This window comes from Sphaeramia orbicularis, chromosome 16 (genome assembly GCF_902148855.1).
Source record: "Sphaeramia orbicularis chromosome 16, fSphaOr1.1, whole genome shotgun sequence".
In the NCBI taxonomy this organism is placed as follows: Eukaryota; Metazoa; Chordata; class Actinopteri; order Kurtiformes; family Apogonidae; genus Sphaeramia; species Sphaeramia orbicularis.
The window spans coordinates 60357549-60381413 of NC_043972.1; the positions used below are offsets into that span (position 1 = coordinate 60357549).

The 23865-nt window shown below is 43.2% G+C and overlaps 1 protein-coding gene across 1 annotated transcript in view; it reads right to left on the reverse strand.

Moving 5' to 3' along the window:
• Positions 1–6645: 6645 nt before the first annotated feature.
• Positions 6646–23865, reverse strand: part of mtmr11 (myotubularin related protein 11) — a 65617-nt gene continuing 48397 nt past the window's right edge. The window contains exons 10-17 of the mRNA XM_030158897.1: positions 21086–21216; positions 20435–20513; positions 18133–18203; positions 17421–17593; positions 17145–17315; positions 15461–15679; positions 14615–14938; positions 6646–7142 (exon numbers count right to left, since the gene is read on the reverse strand). Coding sequence (XP_030014757.1) covers positions 6675–7142; positions 14615–14938; positions 15461–15679; positions 17145–17315; positions 17421–17593; positions 18133–18203; positions 20435–20513; positions 21086–21216 — 1636 coding nt within the window. The 3' untranslated portion in view covers positions 6646–6674. The remainder of the gene's footprint in view (positions 7143–14614; positions 14939–15460; positions 15680–17144; positions 17316–17420; positions 17594–18132; positions 18204–20434; positions 20514–21085; positions 21217–23865) is intronic.

Below are 23865 nucleotides of genomic sequence, written 5' to 3' on the forward strand. Positions count from 1 at the left end.
GATCCGCCTTGGTGGAGGTTTGCGCTCTCTGAGTGCTTTTCTAGTTCAGGTACTTTTAATTTGTTTTAGAGCAGGTTTGCTAGTTTTTTTTTTGCCACATTTTTTATTTGTCATTTTACCTTTTTTTATGCAAAACAAAAACAAAACTAGAAGCACTTGAGCGCAGACCTCTGCCAAGGCAGATCAGTGGACCCCCACGGCCCCCCCCATCCCCGATCACCACCAACATTTAATCATTTGTTCCTTGTGCCAGTGTCAACATTTCCTGAAATTTTCATCCAAATCCATCCATAACTTTTTGAGTTATCATGCACATAGACAGACAGACAAACCAGTGTCAACAGAAACATATGGTCGGCTTCCTGATAAAACCTGCTCAGTGACATTTTTGGTTGGGAATAAAACCTGCTGTCTCCTCTATTATAGCTTCAAATTTCAGTCTCCTGTGAAAGTTGTTTACATTCCATCAGAAGTACCAACATTAAAGGAACAGATATTTTTGTCATATTTCATAGTTTCCTGTTATAGAAACAGTTTTTTGTTTCTCCTGTAAAATTTGCCAAAAGCCACAGCAGGTTTTATCAGGAAGCCGACGATAACCTCCTTGGCGGAGGTAACAAACGACATTTGGCAATAAGTATTACTATTTGAAAGCAAAATTATCAATTGGTACAATCAGGTAACTTCAGTTAAGCTAAGCAAATGACATCTGAGCAGCAGGTTTGATAGTTTTTATTAGTTTTCATTTTTTTCTAAATGCTTAGTTTTAGTTTAGTTGTAGTTTAGTCGTCTCTTTTCTCTTCTTCTCTGTCGTCGTATTCAAATCAATCCCAGACAGGACTCTGCTGCTTTAGTCTCCATGTTTCCAGGTAGAGTGGGGACCAGAAGACGACTGGAAACCACAAGTGAACACAAGTGACGGACCCTTAAATATCATATGGTGCCAGTTAGCTAAAATTGCTAGAGTGAAATAAATCGCTTTCGTATCAATCCGACACTGACAAAAATGAAAACGAAGGGAATTTTATCCATAATTTTTATCCGTTTTAGTTAGTTTTGTAAACACACAATTCAGTTTCAGTTATGTTTTTTTTCCCTTTAATTATAGTGTTTATTTATTTCAGTTAAAAATGTTTTTCCAGTTGTAGTTTTGGTCATTTCGTTGGTTTTCCGTAACGATCATAACCTTGCTGTGTACTCTGTGCTCATCAGGTGAATCTGCTGCCTCACACTCACATCTGCAGACGCCAAAATGCATCTGAGTAGAAGGATGAAAACGTGCATGTAACAAATGTGGACGACAGTTTGTGTCTTTTAGCTGATCTCACTCTAAAGTTCACCTGAGACCGACTCCTCATCCTGTTGTCGGTCTGAATCGAACGGCAGCAGGTGTTGGTTTACTTCACATCCATACCGTCGTCGTACTGAACAGTCACAGACTAGACCGACCAAACCTAGCTGATACACTGTATTTTGTATATGGACCATTTCCTGTCAGGCAGTTCTTACTCTGAACGTTCTCTGTGAAAGTATTGAACCTTTTGCACATGATGATGATCTCAGCTCCTTTTACTGACCGTACATCTCATGCCAGATGTGCACGTTCCATTTGAAGTCCTCTATTGAACAGTGCCATGCTACTTTTGAAGTGTTCCAGATCATACTGTAAATATTTATTTTGTTAAAAAATAAAATTGTGGCTTATGTATGAGAATGACTGGCTCTTCTTCTGTTTTTTTGGTGAACTAATGGTCATCCAAAGAAATTTAAGACATTCATTCTGAAAACATCCACTGTGCCGTTACCCGTTTCTGAACGGATGTTTTGAAGCCGGTGCCGTGTGGACTGTTTGGAACTCAAAGTGAACCTACTTGGACAAAAACTCAGTTTCAGGGCTGATGGGTGAGCTAATGCTAACTGCTAACTTACAGACTCAGTCAAAGGTTTTAAGTTACAGGTGTCAAACATGCGGCCCGGGGGCCAAATCTGGCCCCCCCGCCAAAGGTTCTGTTCCGGCCCTGCAGGATGAAAGTGCAAAAAGGAACCTGAACAGTCCAGGCTGAACAAATCCTTTTGGTTCAGGTTCCACATACAGACCAACGTGATCTACAGTCAGAAGAACAACACAATAACCCAGAAAGAATGACAACCACACTTTTTCTTTGTGAAAAATTATGTCTGTCACTGAGGGGCGGGGCTTCCCCATGCTGCACGCTCACACGCTTGTCCAGAGAAAGAGAGAGAGAGAGAGAGAGAGAAGTCCAAGCCGTGGTCACATCTCCACTGTGTAGTTCCTGCACAGATCAGACAGGACAGTGGACGGACTTCATCCTTTGTGGTTTATCAAACACAATCATTCACTCTGTTTGATTTCACTGACAGTTTCCATTTGTTTCCAGATCTTCAGTGTGTTGTGCCTTTGCTGCTGTGAATGTTTCTGCAGTAGGAACAGGAAACTCCAACAGCAGTCACAGTAGGACTGGTTTATGTGCACACTGGACTAGTGTTTTTAAATGAAAGCTGCGTTCATGTGCACTTTGGGAAAAATATCATATTAGCCTTAGCTTACCAGTTTGGAAGTCATGACTCAGTTTTGGGGAGTCAGGAAATTGTTGTAGTTTCTTGTGAAGCTCATCTCAGGTCTCAGACTGTGTTGGCTCTGCTACGTCAACAACAAATCCTGTAGATGCACATGTGGACTGCAGTCCTGTAGGCACGCAGGCTGAACTACAGACTAAACACCACTGGTTTTACAGGATTTATTTCTATATTTTTGTCAATGTTCAATGTTTCACAGTTGAATGTTCATGTGTTACAATCTTTATCTTCAACAATACATAGCCTGATAACAAGCCAGTGTTTTATTGCTTTTTAGAATTGCAGCTGAATCGCGTGTCCTCCAAACCTCAGTATTATGAAACATTTGGACAATAATTTGATGACACAAGAGAAACAGCAGTTGCATCACTCACAGCTACACAATACACACAGCTGTGTTGTTGTTGTTATCTATGGCTACTTTATTCATTTTACATTAAGCCACATATTGTGTTATTAAGGCCTGAAAAAAATTTGGCGCACACATCCTGCCCTTCTGTGACTTTGAGCCCCTGCCCCTCTAGAATCCTGTGCACGTCCCTGTTCCCTGGTACCTATGTCCCTTAGTACCTATGTTCTTCAGTATCTATGTTCTTCAGTACCTATGTTCCTTAGTACCTGTTCCCTGGTACCTAAAATCAATGTGAACATAGTCGTCTTTCAAACAAATGTCAGTGTTGCCATGGCAACAGCCAACGCACCAGGTTGTGTTATTTTTTGGTGACCTCCTTTTGAATCCTGACGCACCGGTGCAAAAGCTGGGACTGAAATGGTTCCTTAGATAAGAGAAGATAAACGCAGTGAAGGAGGTGACATAAAAAGAAGAGAAAAAAGAAAAACAGACGTAAGGTCATAATAATAAAAACAGGACAGAACCGGATCAGACCTGGTTCTGAACTTTCAGTCTTTTTCAGAGGTTCGTTCCTCAGTCGTTCAAACCCAAAGATGGTTCTGTTCATCCAACAAGTGGAAGATTAATAATAATAATAATAATAATAATAATGATAATAATAATAATGATAATAATAATAATAATGATAATAATAATGATAATAATAATGATAATAATAATAATAATAATAATAATAATAATAATAATAATAATAATAATAATAATATCATGTCATAATTTAACCCAAATGTTCTTAAAATAAACACATGATGTACCATGGAACATAAATGGAATGTTTGAAGAAATAAAACATTTCTTATGGAACGCCTTAAAAGTCTGTTTTTTTTTTAACACTTTATTTATCAGGATCAAACATGCAGATACAAAAGTATGTACATCTGGCATATTTTAGGTGACGCTCGTACCAAAAACACATTTACAACAGAGACCGACAGCTGAAGATCCAACGCCATCCGCAGGATAATGACGACCATAAAAGGAAGGCAAACGCATCCGAATCCACCTGGAAAACTCCCACATGGTAGCTCAGAAATATCTACAGCATTTGAATCATTCATAGTGAGGAAGCGTTGGACACGACAGAAGGTCTGTGTCCCAATAAAACACAAACAGGGGGTTCTGTCTAATACACAACGGTGCAAAAACACTGATCTGTGGAAACCACGCCAGCGCATCGACATGACATCAGCTGGAAAAGACGGAACCTTGAGGCACTTCCAAAAGAACAAGAAGGAGAGGAAAAAAGAACGAGGAGAAGAGGAAAAAAGAACAAGGAGGAGAAGAAAAAAGAACAAGAAGAGGAAACAGTGGAGGAAAAGAAGTGTCCCTTTGTGTCCAACGCTGGTTCTTTGTTAACGTACGATATTCAAAAGTTTTATATTAAACAGAAAAAATACTATTAATACATGAGTGAAAGTCCATGTGAGCGAAGGAGGAGGAGGAGGAGGAAGAACTGGAGGAGGAGGAGGAGGAAGAGGAGGAGGCACTGGAGGAAGAGGAGGAAGAGGAGGAGGAGGAAGAACTGGAGGAGGAGGAAGAGGAGGAGGCACTGGAGGAAGAGGAGGAGGAGGAGGAGGAAGAACTGGAGGAGGAGGAGGAGGAAGAGGAGGAGGCACTGGAGGAAGAGGAGGAAGAGGAGGAGGAGGAAGAACTGGAGGAGGAGGAAGAGGAGGAGGCACTGGAGGAAGAGGAGGAGGAGGAGGAGGAAGAGGAGGAGGCACTGGAGGAAGAGGAGGAAGAAGAAGAGGAGGAGGAGGAGGAGGAGGAGGAAGAGGAGGAGCAGGAGGCGTGAACCCCCTCCCTCCCTGTTCGTCCCAGACTCAGTGGATCAGATCCAGATCAGCTGAATGTGAGTTTAAAACCAAAAAGACAAAAACATGAGAAGAAAAAAGAACCAAGAACAGGAAGTGTTCTGACAGTTACAGACGACTGAAACACAGAACCAGGACCTGCTCCTGCTCACAGATCAGGTTCATTCTGAAGCATCTCCTGCCCTTGTTGCCATGGAGACCATATTTCTAGTTGAAACAGTTGAATCCTCAGGTCCAGCTGCACATACAGTCAGTCCAGTCCAGTCCAGATCAGTCCAGACCAGATCAGTCCAGTCCAGATCAGTCCAGACCCAAACATCCTCCTTTAACCTAAACCTTCTCCTGATCTAAACTGTTTAATTCCTGTTGATCCACTAATCCGATCATTCATGTCAATATTTGGTGTCAAATACAGTTCTTCATCTTTTCATGTTCATCAGATATGACCATATTTGGACGTTCAGAGGCTCCGTAGTTGCCGTGGAAACACCGTCATCTTCTCCAATACTGATTCTCCAGTCAAACCCATGCAGTTGGATCAGTGCCAGTGGACGGACACACTGGTTTATGTTCAGTTCAGGACAGACTGGACTGAAAAAGACACTGTTTATTCAGTTGGATCTGTTTTTATAGAAGAACCTTTGAATTTACTGAGTTTTCATGAACATTTAAATTAAATAATAGAAAAGTCATGATTTACAGTGAAAAATGCAAAATGCAGACCATAATATTATAATAAATAGTGAAAAATCACTTTAGAAAAATGAAATATAGAGAAAACTTCACTTGAGAACTGGGACAAAAGGAGCTGTGGTTCTTTAAGGGTTAAACCTGTGTCGTATTTGGTCTGTTTCTGATACAAAAACCTCTGAGTTTGAATGAACATTTACACGATCAGTGAATTAAATACAAAAAATACAGGATTTATACTGAAAAACGCAAAATACAGAAGATAAAAGTAGAATAAATGATGACAAATCAGTTCAAATGGTTGAATATTCAGACTGATAGGACAGTAGACCTGGGTCTGGACTGGGTAAAGGACTGGACTGAACCCAGAGCCAGACTGAACCCAGACCTGGACTGGATTAGACCTGGACTGGATTAGACCCAGGAGGAGGAGGACAACACTTCCTGTTCCTGTCATCACACTCCTCTGTTTAACAGGCGCCTCCAGTACCACCTTCAGACCACATCAGACCACATCATGTACTGTACTGAGTCTGGGACCAGGACCCTGTACTGTGTGGGACCAGGACCCTGTACTGAGTGGGACCAGGACCCTGTACAGGCCCTGTACTGAGTCTGGACCAGGACCCTGTACTGAGTCTGGGACCAGGACCCTGTACTGAGTGGGACCAGGACCCTGTACTGAGTGGGACCAGGACCCTGTACTGAGTCCGGGACCAGGACCCTGTACTGTGTGGGACCAGGACCCTGTACTGAGTCTGGGACCAGGACCCTGTACTGAGTCTGGGACCAGGACCCTGTACTGAGTCCGGGACCAGGACCCTGTACTGTGTGGGACCAGGACCCTGTACTGAGTCCGGGACCAGGACCCTGTACTGTGTGGGACCAGGACCCTGTACTGAGTCTGGGACCAGGACCCTGTACTGTGTGGGACCAGGACCCTGTACTGAGTCCGGGACCAGGACCCTGTACTGTGTGGGACCAGGACCCTGTACTGAGTCCGGGACCAGGACCCTGTACTGAGTCCGGGACCAGGACCCTGTACTGTGTGGGACCAGGACCCTGTACTGAGTCCGGGACCAGGACCCTGTACTGTGTGGGACCAGGACCCTGTACTGAGTCTGGGACCAGGACCCTGTACTGAGTCTTGGACCAGGGGGGCCTCAGGAGCCCACTGAGGGCCCGTTGCTCTTGTTCATCTTGCTGGGGGGGGTGCAGTAGCTGCTGGGGGGGGGGCAGTAGCGCTGCTGCTCAGCTGACGTGTGTCCGAACAGGAACGTGTGCTTGTTGTTTCCTCCGTTGTCTTTGTGCACGGGTCTGGGCGGGGCCACAGAGGCAGGGGGCGGGGCTCTGGAGGTCAGGTGGTTTGCGGAGGTAGGAGGAAGGGGGGGCGTGGCTCTGGCCACGGCGGGGGGCTGAGGCCTGGACAGCGGGAACAGGAAGGTGCCGTTGTTGGTGTTCTGGTTGAGGTTGGCGTCGGGGGGGCGTCGGGGCTCGGCGGGGGTCTTGGAGGGGGAGTCAGAGTCGGAGCCGGCGGAACCCTGCGTCAGTTTGTCTTTGAGCTGCTGCACCTCCCAGGCCAGACGCTCCACGGGGTGGGGGTGGTTGGCGGACAGCGGGTGGGAGAAGGCCTGAGGGGAGAAGACGTAGGGCTGAGTGTCAGCAAGGATTTGGAGATACGATATAAATCACAATACGAGGATCACAATACGATATATCACGATTAGGGATGGAACCATATGAAAATTTCATATCACAGTTATTGTGACCAAAATTATCACGGTTCTCATTATTATCGTGGTATTGTTCAGAATGTTCAAAAAGTACTGATACACAGACTGAAAGAATTTAACCAAGTTCTATTTTGAAAAGACAAACAAACAAATATAATACCAGTCCCACTGTCCCTTCTGTGTCAGAAACATTCCAATATTAACCCTTAGTGGTCTGAGCCTATTTTGTCTGTTTTTCAGTCCTTTTGATTTGGCCTTTATATACTATAGAAACAAATGTTTACTATACCCATGTTTGGGATCTGTTTTTTCAGCACAACTTCATCTATATCATCTGTCTATTATTTTTTTCACTTTAACCTACTATAAAAACATAAAAGGACAGAAAACACACAAAAAAATATAAATTCCGATTTGAAAAATGTATATAATTTATTGCATAAACACACAGATGTTTATCGAACCTTTTCAAAGACTTTAAAAGTGAATATTGGTTCCAAATATTAGGGATAGAAAATCAAAATTGTAACAAATTAAACTTTACTCAAATATTTGACATAAAAGCAGATCTTTACATAGGTGTTTTCTCCCCTAACAGTGTGGTAATCAAACACAGTTATCTTAAACGGTAATACTAACCATCTGCAATTTTACCGCAGTTTATTGTTATACCAGTAATTGTTACATCCCTTATCACGATATAACATAATACTGTTAAAAAGGCAATTTTTTTGTTTATTTTTTTTAAATGATTATATCCTTGAAGAATTGAATTACAGAGGAAATCTGCACAAATCCTAAACACATTTTTATTTGATCCCAACAGGATCTAATGTTCTATCACCAAATGTTCAAACTGTGTTCAAACTGAAATTCTGTTTTACAGACATTCCAGTTTCAGATCCTGTTCAAATGTTCAGATTCTGTTAGTTCAGAACTAACATCAGAACAGGATTTGAGTTCAATCCAAACAAAGGAATGAACATCTACCTCTCAGACAGAAAAAAACTGCTTTTAGGAGGATTCAAATAATCATTATTTAAGAAAACGGTGTTAAATAATAATAAATAAGATAGAAACGATAAAGAAAAACAAAAAACAAAAATGAACCTCCACAATTTCTGCATTTGAATAAATACCTAAAAATATCAATACAGTACTTTTTTAATATCAATACAGTATCATGAAATGAAATATCGCGATATATTGCAGAACTGATATTTTCTAACCGCCCTCGTCAGACGGTGGACGGACAGCAGACACTGTCCAACGGTCCAGTCTGACCCTGAGAATTAAACCAGTTTATGGTCGGGTCCAGAACCACCTCAGACCATGTGTTGGTTCTACTGCTCAGGCTCTACAACACGACCCTCCAGACGCAGAACCAAGGTTCTAGTAGTTCTGGATTTTTCATTCTAGTTTAGTTTTATTTAGTTTTGACTTTTTTTTCTCTAATTCAGTTCGTTTTAATTCATTTTTAGAGCAGCTTTGATAGTTTTTATTAGTTTTCATTTTTTTCTAAATGCTTAGTTTTAGTTTAGTTGTAGTTCAGTCGTCTCTTTTCTCTTCTTCTCTGTCGTCGTATTCACATAAATCCCAGACAGGACTCTGCTGCTTTCTCCCAACTTCAGTCTCCATGTTTCCAGGTAGAGTGGGGACCAGAAGACGACTGGAAACCACAAGTGAACACAAGTGACAGAACATCAAGTGTCATATGGTGCCGCTAGCTAAAATTACTAGAGCGAAATAAACTGATTTCGTATCAATCCGATATTGACAAATATGAAAATGAAGGGAATTTCATCCATAATTTTTATATGTTTGTTAGTTTTGTAAACACACAAAACAGTCTCAGTTATCGTTTTTTCTTTCAATTATAGTTTTTATTTATTGCAGTTAACGGAAATGTTTTTACAATTCTAGTTTTCGTCATTTCATTAGTTTTCGTTAACGATAATAACCTTGCTCCACTGCTGGTGCATCATGGGACTTATCTGTTCTCATCATTTAGATTGGATGAAAAACTTTCTTTTTCAAAACATCACTGATAACTTCAGTCATTTGTAATTCAACAATTTTGGAGAAGTTGTGTCTGTCTGTACCAAATATCAACTAAACATCATATGACACACCAGTAATAGTACGGTGCCGCTAGCTAAAATTACTAGAGCAAAATAAATTGCTTTCGTATCAATCTGACATTGACAAAGACGAAAACCAAGGGAATTTTATCCATAATTTTCATCCGTTTTAGTTAGTTTTGTAAACACACAATACAGTTTCAGTTAGTTATAGTTTTTTTTCTTTTAATTAGAGTTTTTATTTATTTCAGTTAACGAAAATGTCTTTTCACTTCTAGTTTTCATCGTTTCGTTAGTTTTTGTTAATGATAATAAACTTGACGCAGATGCAGACGCACTCATGTTTTCAGTGGTTTCTCTTTAAATGTTCAGTTACTTTTATGCCTTTGAACATTAGTGTGTGTGTTTTTTCAGCTCAGCTTTAGTGGTTTTTCTATGAACACACACACACATGAGTAAAAACACTGTGGTTCTGTTTGGACCGCCATGGACACGTCCTGACCCACATACAAACACTCCCTCGGTCACAATAGAGACAATTTTAGCAGCAGAAAGTGGAGCTGAGACCCAGGAGGTTTGGATCAGATGGTTCACATGAAACATCAACCTAGAACTGGACCAAAAACACACACAAAACTATGATTCTGCAAATAAAACCCAAATACATGTTAGTGTCAAATAAAATCCAAGTACATGTTAGTGTTATACAATGTTATTATTTATTAAATGCTTTTCCAATGTATTTACGACGATGGTTTGAGCATGAATCCAACTGTAGTCTTAATATCAGGAAGTAAAAGTATATTTAATATCAGGAGGTAAAAGTACATTTAATATCGGGAGGTAAAAGTACATTTAATGCACACTTTGGATGAAAGGAGGTCCATAATCCAACGACAGAATGAACCAAATGAATCCATGTTAGTGGAACGGCCTACAGTTCCCATCAGCCCCGGGCCTACAGCAGAGGTGTTTAGTGTCAGACTGCAGTGGAAGCTCATCTGCCCCGAAAATGACTCACATAATCTGTTCATTTGTTTTCATTTCATTGACTCCAAATGTGTTGGAACACGTTCATCTCTCAGACCAGTTGGTTCAGAATCAGTTTGATCCCAGATCAGTGGACTGGATGTTGTTCACTTCTCCTCCATTCTCGTGTCTGTGTTTTCTCCTCCATCTCTGCTCAGTGCATTTGTCGTAGACGCTCAGCATCCATGCACTTCAATGGGACTGAGTGGAACTGCTGGAAACTGACTCTAAACTGGACGCTCATTGGATAAATGATACCGTGTTGTCCCGCCCCCGGACGCTCGACGTCTCTGGGGGTGAATGGAGCTGTGGGTGGAGCTCGGCCGGGCTGAACGCTGAGCTTCCGCGTGCTGATTGGAGGATGGGTCCAAAGGCTGAATCCGGTTTGATTGACAGCTGTTTTCAGATCTGCTCCTTCACTGACACAGTTCAGTTTAATACCGTCACACATTCTGCTGTGAAATCACAGAAACCAAATGAACTGTTCATTTACTGACCTGAAAGAAAACACAACCACTGGACCAACTGGGTTCATTTAACAGAATTTCAACGTTTTCTTGTTTAGTTGGTACGATAAGGTCACTGAGCATTTTTTAAAAAAGGAACGGAGGGACGAATTTATGTTTAAATAACTTGACTTTTTTTTTTTAATGTAAGCCGACAATGAGCTTCCCCTGTCTGAAAGACCAGCAGCCGACACTGGCCTACAGTTCCCATCAGCCCCGGGCCTACAGTTCCCATCAGCCCCGGGCCTACAGTTCCCATCAGCCCCGGGCCTACACCAGCCTCTGCACAGCCTGAACAGCTGAGGACTGAGTTCTGTCAACGTTTGACTGTTCTTCAACTGCCCTGAAATAGACAAGTCCACCCACACACATCCACACTGTTCCAGTCAGTGCTCTGAGGACTCACACACACACACACACACACACACACACACATCCACACTGTTCCAGACACCACTGTGAGGACTCACACACTCACACACACATCCATGCTGTTCCAGTCAGCACTGTAAGGACTCACACACACATCAAACAGTCGACATCATCGACTGAACACACACTGGTGACGAACACAGGCCATGAACGACAGAGCTGTTCAGGAAGTGTCGGGGCCAGATTTAACCGACCGTTTGTGGAGGAGTGAATCATGTGTCCACTCATAAAAACCCAACGACTCAGAGCGACGTGGTTTAAGGTCAACGCCGATGAGTCAGGATGTCGCAACTGCCTCTATTTGAACACATCCACTATTTATACCAGACCAAACATGTCCACTTTACAGGCCTTTTTTTGGATTTGAATTCTTTTCTTTTTTTTTCACAAACCCATTTGTTTTTCTTTGATAGACCCTTTAGTACCCTTTAGTTCAGGGAACAGAACACACTCTGGACACTAGAATACAGTTTTTGGGGAAACTTGGACCCATTTCCATTAAGTGGAATAGGTTTTTCTTCATTTGTCACCTAAAGCCTAGAGACCAAAGCATTACAGAGAAAGTGTCAACATAATATTCAACACTGCTGAGAACCACCTAAAAGTGAGGCTCAAATAAATATAAATGCACCTACTGAGAAAAGCCTGAGTGGAATTTACTGAGAGAGAGGAAAACAAAGAGTCAAAGAGTCAGATTAAAGTAGTAAAAGCCTGGACATCCACCTGATCAGACTTTTACAAAAGACTGGACTACAGGTCACATGGTTCTACTGGTCTACAGGTCACATGGTTCTACTGGTCTACAGGTCATGTGGTTCCACTGGTCTACAGGTCACATGGTTCTACTGGTCTACAGGTCACATGGTTCTACTGGTCTACAGGTCATGTGGTTCCACTGGTCTACAGGTCATATGGTTCCACTGGTCTACTGGTCACATGGTTCCACTGGTCTACAGGTCACATGGTTCTACTGGTCTACAGGTCATGTGGTTCCACTGGTCTACAGGTCATATGGTTCCACTGGTCTACTGGTCACATGGTTCCACTGGTCTACAGGTCACACGGTTCTACTGGTCTACAGGTCACACGGTTCTACTGGTCTACAGGTCATATGGTTCCACTGGTCTACTGGTCACATGGTTCCACTGGTCTACAGGTCACATGGTTCTACTGGTCTACAGGTCATGTGGTTCCACTGGTCTACAGGTCATATGGTTCCACTGGTCTACTGGTCACATGGTTCCACTGGTCTACAGGTCACATGGTTCTACTGGTCTACAGGTCATGTGGTTCCACTGGTCTACAGGTCATATGGTTCCACTGGTCTACTGGTCACATGGTTCCACTGGTCTACAGGTCACATGGTTCTACTGGTCTACAGGTCATGTGGTTACACTGGTCTACAGGTCATATGGTTCCACTGGTCTACTGGTCACATGGTTCCACTGGTCTACAGGTCACACGGTTCTACTGGTCTACAGGTCACACGGTTCTACTGGTCTACAGGTCATATGGTTCCACTGGTCTACTGGTCACATGGTTCCACTGGTCTACAGGTCACATGGTTCTACTGGTCTACAGGTCACATGGTTCTACTGGTCTACAGGTCATGTGGTTCCACTGGTCTACAGGTCATATGGTTCCACTGGTCTACTGGTCACATGGTTCCACTGGTCTACAGGTCACATGGTTCTACTGGACTGGTCTACAGGTCATGTGGTTCCACTGGTCTACAGGTCATATGGTTCCACTGGTCTACTGGTCACATGGTTCCACTGGTCTACAGGTCACATGGTTCTACTGGTCTACAGGTCATGTGGTTACACTGGTCTACAGGTCATATGGTTCCACTGGTCTACTGGTCACATGGTTCCACTGGTCTACAGGTCACACGGTTCTACTGGTCTACAGGTCACACGGTTCTACTGGTCTACAGGTCAAAGGTTCCACTGGTCTACTGGTCACTTGGTTCCACTGATCTACAGGTCACATGGTTCCACTGGTCTACAGGTCACATGGTTCCAGGTGGTTCTGGTCCAGACTAGTCCAGTCCTAAATGCTGGTTGGTTGTAGTTTGTCAGATCCAGTCTGGGCTCCAAATGTGAAACAGTTGAACTAATGATAGAATGGGTTTAAGTCCAGGTGAACATTAGTGTCAGATGGACCATATCTACTTCAAACACTGTCTGCACATGACAGCACATGGACTGGACAGGTTCTATCAGTGGAACATTTATACATCTGTTGGATAAATGGACCCAAACCAACATATATGTGTTTGAACACACCATCATATACCTGGAAAACAGCAGCAAGGTCATTAGTTTAACTACGAATCTGATTCAAATATGGAACATTGAACACATTTAATCTGAGGCGGATCATTTATTAAACTCTGTAGAACAGTGATATTACGCTGCGTTCCAGGTAACCCGTAACTCGTGTTTTTCCATCCTTCTACCGGTGAAAATGCGCTGAATGTCAGTCAAACCTGTGACTTCCCACCCGTAAACTCGTACTAGATCGAGTTCTGACGTCATGTAGCAATGGCGCCCCCCCATGGATGCGGTGTTTATGCAGATTGTTTATTAAAAACCGGTATTGCTCTGACATTATTTGTCTGCAAATGTTCTGCTTAATCAGCAGCTACTCTAGCATTAGCTAGTTTTCAGTCCAATGAGTGCAAGAATAAATTAATACCAAATATGTACTCAAATACACAAAAAACCATAACATCAAAGGTAGAACAGCTTCTCTTTCCTTAGGCACTGTTTTTCCTCCTCTGTTTCCCTCAAATAACCAAGAAGCAAGTACCTTTGGTGATAGAAATGATTGTAAATGAACATAACGTACGGTCCACCATGGTGGTTTGTTTACATCTAACTCCCACATTTCCTTGCGCTCAGGCAGTTTGGTGTGACGTACCTGGAACGTTACAAAGTCGTGAGTCGTGGTTTGAAGTCGTGACTTACGGGCTCAAAAAGTGGCCTGGAACGCAGCATTAGAGTGAAGAACCTCGTACCAATGAGTCACTGAAGTGACTGAAACTGACTGAACATTCCAGAACCAAAGCCTTATTATTAGTGTGCTGGAGGAGTTACAGCTTGAACGGCTGCTGAATAAACTAATAAACATCATCTGTCAAATCCCTTCAGCTCCTTTGGTGCTCGATCTCTTCACACAATAACCGATCACACGCTGTGATCCGACTTCAGACTCAGTTCAACTCTTTTGTTTCCATAAACCTATTTAATGCACATTTGGAAGGTTTTCCTACGACCACACCTGCACCTGAACACCACACAGAGGCTGTGTTTCCTACCTGAGCGTGGAGGGCCCCTCGGAGGTAACACTCCCTCCACAGGCCCATGCAGGGCCCCACCAGGACGGGCAGTAGGGGCTCATAGGGGTCCAGCGGCCCCTGGGGTCCAGAGTTGGACGTGAGGCTGTGGGGATAGTCGGTGAGGGCCCAGGCTTTGAGCAGCCGCTCCAGGCCCGGAACGTTGTCAGAGGACGGCGCCCTCCGGTGGCTCTTCTTATAAACACCTGAGCCGTTACTGGTGCTGCGCCACGGAAGCAGGTTGGAAGGACAGGAGAAGGAGCCCCGGGACAGGAGGAACACCGACCCTGGGATGGTGTCAGCCAGCTGGAGTACACGGGGGGCAAATGAGGGCAAAAACCTCATTACTCACATGGTAGTTAACAGATTCCTAAGGGTAGTGAAAACTAAGACAAAAAAAAAAATTATAGTGGAAAAAAAAGAACTGAAAGAAAAATAACAGCAGTTGTAAAAATAAAATAGAAATAATAAACAAACAGACCTGGGACGAAGCGGTGACATGTGACAAAATATCAATATGGCGGACTGTGGTGATGTTTAACCTTATGATGGATTATCGATGTGCTCTCGCTGTGTATTGATTTTATTATTATTATTATTATTATTATTATTACTGTTATTATTATTATTATTATTATTATTGTTATTAAGGGTATTATTAAGGGATTATTATTGAGGGTCAGAATAACCCCTGCTCTGTCTGCTGTTGAATGTGTCCAGACTACTACGGACTGGTCTATGTCAGTCCATATGTGCCTTCAGCCACCAGAGGGCGCTGTGGTGCTTTGTAAACCCTACGTCTATGCTCAGGGCATCAGTGTTATTTACCCTGTGAGAGTCGGGGTTTGTGTTGAGGTTTCCGTTGAGCAGCGGTTGGAGGGGTGGGGTGGGGGCCACGGGTTGGCTGAAGCGCATCTGTTTCTGCCGGCTGTACTGCAGATCCCAGTCCCACACGGGGGGCAGCGGGGGGTCACATGGATCTGAGGACGAATCAGTAAGCAGCATGTCTCTCCATCCGTTGACTGGTGTGTAGGACTGGGTCAGGTTCTAAAGAGGGGGGGGGGCATAAAGCATTAGTACAGGTATGAGCACTGAGTCCAAGCTGATACTGACGCCCTGCCTCCTGGTCTGTGGGTGCACAGGTCTGACCCCCCACACCTGTTCCACTTTAACACAGGTGAGCCTGACTCGGACTGCACTGGAAAAAAGAACTTCCTGTTTCCATTTCTGACTTAAAGCTCCAGGTTCTGAGTATTTTAGTGCCACTGAGCAAAACATCCACATATCCCTTTCAGTATAAATGGACTTGAGTTTAAGAGGACATGAGACTTTTACACTAAGCGTCTGTTTTCAGGCTGTAGGACTGTTTTCCAACCTTTTTTGGCTGGAGACCCCATTTTAACATCACAAATTTCTGGCAACCTGACATTCAAAACAAAGACTTTTTTTTTTGTTGCTAAAATTAATTTGTTTTTGATCATGTAATAGTTTGCTATACTATGTTGCAAATAAATGTTAATTTTAGATGACACTTAGTCTATTTAATGTATATTATTGTGGACGGAGGCAGTAAATCCAGGTGTAGATTACTGCACAAAGGGATAATTGTATTTTCCTTGGTCAGGATCTGTCCAGTCAGTCCAGCTGTGATTTACAAGGAGGACAATTAATACTGAACAAACAAGAACTGAAACTATGAATTATGAAAGAGCTGCAGCATCTGAAACTGACCACAGTGAACATTTGACAGATGAACAAAACCACAGTGCTTCAGTTTGAGCTTCACAGTTTGTCATGTCTTTTATGGATTGGGATTGTCTCTCTCAACTCACCATATATTTTCTATTAGTAATTTATTTATTTTTTATTAATCAATTACTAGAAATTTCAGGCGACCCCATTTGAATTTCAGGTGACCCCATGTGGGGTCCCAACCCTAAGGTTGAAAAACACTGCTGTAGGACATCGACATTGTGACAGATACAGGTACAGGTACTAATACAAGAAAACTAATTATTGATCACTGAGTGAAGAGTGGAATCAGATTCATTTATATTCAGATTCAGATTAACCCTGTTTGTCCCTCAGTCCCTTCGTTTAGCTTTTAATGCTTATTCAACTCGTACATTGGGAGAGTTGGAAAACCCTGAACAAAACCATAACAAAACAGTGTTTGCACAAAAAATTACATCAAATATATAGAGGACTATTATAGATCTAGGGTATTTTCTCTGTCTCTGCTTCTGTGCACCATTTCTACTTTCAGAATCTTGTTTCTAGCATCATTTGTACCCAACGGAGTGAAGGATGATCTGCTTTCAAACATATTTTTGCTCAAAAAAGGATGTGGATGTCTACATGTTTGGAACACATCTCAACAAATGCGTACAATTTTAAAATCACATGAAAAAGTACATTTTCTATAACATGTTCATCTGTGTTTGCCCTTCACAGCCTCATGTTTGAAGCCGCTGTGTTTGGGGGGTGCAGATGTGGACTCAGGTGTTCTTACCTGGCTGCGTTTGCATCGTTCTCGCTGACAGTTGGACAGGAAGCTGTTGAAGAGCGGCAGGTGAACGCTGTCATGAAGGGCCAACAGGAAGTCATCTGTGAGCTGGAAGCGCGACGGATACTGGGACCACAGCTGCCAAACACAGTCGAGGAAGAGCAGGAAGACCGGGGCCTGGGGGGGCATGAGTGACAGGGTGAAAACTGGGGGGGGGGGGGGGGAGACAACAACAGCAGTGCAGAACAGAAATGATCATGAACCCAGACTCCACCCCCTGACCTCCTCCTTGTCGTTGTCACGGTGATAGTTGATGCGGTTGTAGAAGCGGTGTCCCCCCATCATCCACTCCTTCTGGACCAGGCCCTGGAAGCCCTTCTGGGTCCGACAGTGGGGGTCACACATCACCTGCACCAGACTGGACACCACACAGCTCAGGTCCCGGTCCTCAGCCTCTGTGGACCACATAACCCCCCCCCCCACGTCAGCCTTCTCTCATTTATACCTTTTATACGTCACTGAATCATTTGGAGACATTCTTTTAAACCAGTTGTGTGTTTGTGTTTTTCCAGTAGAAACAGAATTAGAAAGCGATTTATAAATAAACTGAATATTTGGTGTCAGACGGTGACAGAACTACAACTGAACATCAGTCAAACTCAATAATAATGGATTTCCAGAGTGTTTTTCAAGGCATCATATTCAGACAGAAGGGTCTAGGGTAGGGTTCTTCTGTATGTGTTGTGTGTGTGTGTATGTGTGTGTGTGTGTGTGTGTGTGTGTGTGTGTGTGTGCTGTGTTCTGGTCCATTGTCAGTACTGTTGGGCCCTTATGGTCCTGTTGGACTGAGGCCTACTGACTCGGTGGACTGTGCTTGTCCTTGGTCCAGGTCTCCTTCAGGGTTAGTCCAAATGTGGCTTTAATGAGAGGGAGGCGCCCTGAATAATGAATGGATTAAATAATATGAGCCGGGAGCGCAGGTCACATGACTCACCTTGGAGCGCTACGGTCAGGTGACCGCTGCGAAGCAGGCAGGCGACCTCTGACGCTTTCCTCAGACACGACCTGCACACACACATAAACACACATGAACACACAGATAAACACACAGATGAACACACACAAACACACACATGAACACACACGAACACACAGATGAACACACACATAAACACACACATGAACACACACATAAACACACACATGAACACACACATGAACACACACATAAACACACACATGAACACACACATGAACACACACATAAACACACACATGAACACACACATGAACATACACATGAACACACACATGAATACACACATAAACACACACATAAACACACACATGAACACACACATGAACACACACATGAACACACACATGAACACACACATGAATACACACATAAACACACACATAAACACACACATGAACACACACATAAACACACAGATGAACACACACATGAACATACACATGAACACACACATGAATACACACATAAACACACACATAAACACACACATGAACACACACATGAACACTCACATGAATACACACATAAACACACACATAAACACACACATGAACACACACATAAACACACAGATGAACACACACATAAACACACACATGAACACACACATCACAAACACAGATTCAGTCAGAAGGACAAGAAAAAACAAAACCAACTAAATGCAGAGTTGGAGAACAGCTGCGGTCGAACTGTAATGTATACAGTGTGTTCAGGAGTCCTAGTTCAGCCTTTGTTCAAATCTACTAAACTGTCTACGTATATATTGAGTATATATTGTGTATATACTGAGTATGCATAGAGTATACATTGTGTATACATTGTGTATATACTGTGTATATGTTGTGTACATATTGAGTATGTATTGAGTACATATTGTGTATATATTGAGTATATATTGAGAACATATTGAGTACATACTGTGTATATATTGAGTATATATTGTGTATATACTGAGTATGCATAGAGTATACATTGTGTATATACTGTGTATATGTTGTGTATATATTGAGTATGTATTGAGTACATATTGTGTATATATTGAGTACATATTGTGTACATATTGTGTATATATTGAGTACATACTGTGTATATATTGAGTATATATATTGAGTATATATTGAGAACATATTGAGGTAGTATCTGTGTTGGATAAAGGACTGGATCTGAACTAGACTCAGTAAATCTGCTCAGTCCCAGTAGATCATGCATATATTCACTGGGGTCAGTCCACGCTGGACTGGAAATGACCTTTGGATCAGCTGGTTCTGGGCCCTAGTTTTGGAGCCTTTGGATCAGCTGGTTCTAGGCCCTAGTTTTGGAGCCTTTGGATCAGCTGGTTCTGGGCCCTAGTTTTGGACCCTTTGGATCAGCTGGTTCTGGGCCCTAGTTTTGGACCCTTTGGATCAGCTGGTTTTGGGCCCTAGTTTTGGACCCTTTGGATCAGCTGGTTCTGGGCCCTAGTTTTGGAGCCTTTGGATCAGCTGGTTCTGGGCCCTAGTTTTGGAGCCTTTGGATCAGCTGGTTCTGGGCCCTAGTTTTGGAGCCTTTGGATCAGCTGGTTCTGGGCACTAGTTTTGGACCCTGGTTGTCAGTCCTGATGAAACCATGTATATTAGTTTCAGGTCCAAATAGCGCTGACCCCCTCCCCCCTGGATCAGGTCTGGATCCTCCATTTGTGTCCACATGTCAGTGTTCATGGACCACTTGTTCTTTGGTAGCTCGTACAGATCCATGTCCAGTCCAACTGTCCTTCATTTAATTTCAGATTTCCCATGGTCCTTTTCTCTGGCTGTGTTTACTGCTGTACTCTGTCATGTTGAACAGGCTGGTTTAAGACACTCAGTCTGAGTGAGAGGGGCGTGGCCTGGGGGGGAAGTGACGGATGTGCATACCTTCTATAGTAGACATGAAAATGTTTTCATCAGAACTGGGTGGAACATGTGGTCCATAACAGACCAGTGTGTGACTTCACAGGTGCGTCTGTTTGGTCCCTGTGCCTCCTCTCATATATTCACCATCACCACAGTAGTCCTCTGTCTTCTCAGCCTTTATGTCATGTCCCCACATTTGGATGGTTTTGGCTTTTCTTTGTTCATTTGGGCCAAATGACGATTTCATAATGACCCACATGAAGACTCACCCATCTGTACTGTAATCTAATTCAACTCCATAAACAGTCCACGAAACTAATTAAAGTTCAATGTGTTTTAGTACTGTTTAACACCGAGTGTGTTTTAATACTGTTTCATTGTGTTACCTGGTGTAGTCCAGCCAGTGTGTGCTCTCCAGAGTCGATAACCATTTGTCATCAGGCACCGACACAGACGTAGAAATATCTACAGAGATGAACGATGACAAAGCAAAACATAATCACACATGATGAAAACACAGGTTTCCAGTCTTCAGGTGGATCACTTTGTGACTGTTGTGTTTGTTTTGTACAGTGGAAATAATGAAGTAAAGCCACAGTTCAAACCCTTATTCAGCAGGAATGCATTTGTTAACGACTGTACATATTAAATCTTCAACATACAAAGGTCATTTACCATTTGTTTTAACTGTCTCTTATTCCTGTTTGAATTTCTTTCTTTATATTCACCTTCTTTCACTTTTCTTTAGTTGAATGTTTTATTGTGCTGTTGTCCTAGTGTTAGTTTAGGATTTTAATGTCCTTTAATGTGTTTCTGTGCCTTTGTGAAACTCTTTGAATGGTGTTGTACAAATACATTTACCTGTTTGTGAGTTTTTTTATAAAAATCCTATAATTGTACAATAAATGTGTTTATGATTCATTCATTAAAGCTTATATACTTTAATTATGAGCTAATATTAAGTGCCTTCTAATGCAGCCTCATTAAGTGTGTATTCCATCTTCTTCCAGAGTCAGTCCCAGTCTGCGGGTCCTCACCTCCCAGACAGAGGCTCCTCAGGCGGCTGTGGGCCAGCTGGATGTCGGAGGGGGAAGGAAGCTCCTCCCCTCCCAGCTCCACCACCACACACAGAGATGACAGACTTCCAAACAGCACCAGCTCCAGGTTCCTGCAACACAACAGCAGCACTGTTAGCATCGCAACAGACACCGTTAGCATTGCGCAAATGCTGTTAGCATTGCGCAGATACTGTTAGCATCGTGCAGACACCGTTAGCATCGTGCAGACACCACTAGCATCAGGCAGACACGGTTAGCGTCACGCAGACGCCGTTAGCCTCGGGCAGACACCATTAGCATCACACAGACGCCGTTAGAATCGCGCAGACACCGTTAGAATCGTGCAGACACCGCTAGCATCGCGCAGGTGCCGTTAGCATCGCCCAGACACTGTTAGCATCACACAGACACTGTTAGAATTGCACAGACACCGTTAGCATCACTACAGACACCATTAGCATTGCGCAAATGCCGTTAAAATCACGCAGATGCCTTTAGCATTGCGCAGACACCTTTAGAATTGCGCAGACACCATTAGCATCGCACAGATACCGTTAGCATCACGCAGACACCGTTAGCATTGCGCAGACATTGTTAGAATCGCGCAGACACAGTTAGCATCACGCAGACACCGCTACAATCACGCAGACACCGTTAGCATCGTCCAGACACCGTTAGCACCGCACAGATACTGTTAGCATCGTGCAGACACCTTTAGCAATGTGCAGACACCGTTAGTATCGCGCAGACACCTTTAGCAATGCGCAGACACAGTTAGTATCGCGCAGACACCATTAGCATCATGCAGATGCCATTTGCGTCGCACAGACGCCGTTCAGCATCGTGCAGACGCCGTTAGCATCGTACAGACACCGTTAGTATTACGCGACACCGTTAGTATGGGGCAGACACTGTTAGCATTGTGCAGACAGTGTTAGAATCACGCAGACACAATTAGCATCGCGCAGACACTGTTAGCGTTGTGCAGACATCGTTAGCATCATGCAGATGCTGTTAGCATCACGAAGACACCGTTAGCACCGAGCTGACACTGTTAGCATCGCACAGACACCTTTAGCAATGCGCAGACACCGTTAGCATCGTGCAGACACCGTTAGCATTACAGGACACCATTAGTATGGTGCAGACACCGTTAGCATTGTGCAGACAGTGTTAGAATCACGCAGACACAATTAGCATCGCGCAGACACTGTTAGCATTGCGCAGACATCGTTAGCATCATGCAGATGCTGTTAGCATCACGAAGACACCATTAGCACCGAGCTGACACTGTTAGCATCGCACAGACACCTTTAGCAATGCGCAGACACCGTTAGCATCGCGCAGACACCATTAGCACAGAGCAGACACCGTTAGCATTGTGTAGACACCTTTAGCAATGCGCAGACACTGTTAGTATCCCGCAGACACCTTTAGCAATGCGCAGACACCGTTAGTATCGTGCAGACACCATTAGCATCACGCAGACACCGTTAGCATCGCACAGACTCTGTTAACAGTGGACAGACACCATTAGCATCACGCAGACGCCGTTAGCATTGGGCAGACACCGTTAGCATCACGCAGACACCGTTAGCATCGCGCAGACACCTTTAGCAATGCGCAGACACCGTTAGTATCACACAGCACCATTAGCATCACACAGACACCATTAGAATTACGCAGACATTGTTAGCATTGCGCAGACAGTGTTAGCATTGCGCAGACACTGTTAGCATCACGCAGATACCGTTAGAATTGCACAGAAACTGTTAGCGTAACACAGACGCCATTAGCATCACGCAGACGCCGTTAGCGTCACACAGACGCCGTTAGCATTGCGCAGACACCGTCTCCAGCTGGAGCTGATGCAGTGGGTCTGAGGTCCGTCACACAAACCAAAGCGCTGTGAAACCTTCTAAATGTGGAAGCTTTTCTGAAACTCATTGCTGTCGAACCTCTGTTAACACCGTCTGGTTTCTGTCCAGTGTTATTTTGGGCGTTTGGTTTCCTGTGTTCAACTATCGAAGCATCTACAAAAGACCTTTCAAAGACGATTACAAGAGAACCTCAGACAAATGAGGATTCATCTGCAGAAAAACCACCTGACACTCAAACGAGTACTCAGAGGCAGAAATGAGCGGTTCAAAGCTGGGTCAAAGCAATATCACAAGTCAGAAGAAAATACACATAAATATAGACATTTCTAAAACAGTTCAATTCAACCTACACAGTTTCAAATATGTATGATCATCAATGACACTGAAGGCACCTGGGATGTTTGTGCATGTTCTGGTGTTCTCACATGTACGGAACTGTTTTACAAACTGGTCTGTGACAAATAAACCACTTTCAGACTAGGGATGTAACGATTGCGATTAGTATAACGATAAACCGTGGTTAAATTGCCAACGGTTAGTATTACCATTTAAATTCTAATTCTCATGATAACCGTGTTTGATTACCACACTTTTCCAGAGAAAACGCCTATGTAAAGATCTGCTTTTATGTCAAATATTTGAGTATCATTTGAATTTATTACAATTTTAATTTTCTATACTTAATATTTGGAACCAATACTCACTTTTAAAGTCTTTGAAAAGGTTTGTTAAGCATCTGTGTGTTATTACCTCCGCCAAGGAGGTTATGTTTTTGCCAGGGTTTGTTTGTTTGTTTGTTTGTTTGTCTGTCCGTTAGTGTGCAACATAACTCAAAAAGTTATGGACAGATTTGGATGAAATTTTCAGGGTTTGTTGGAA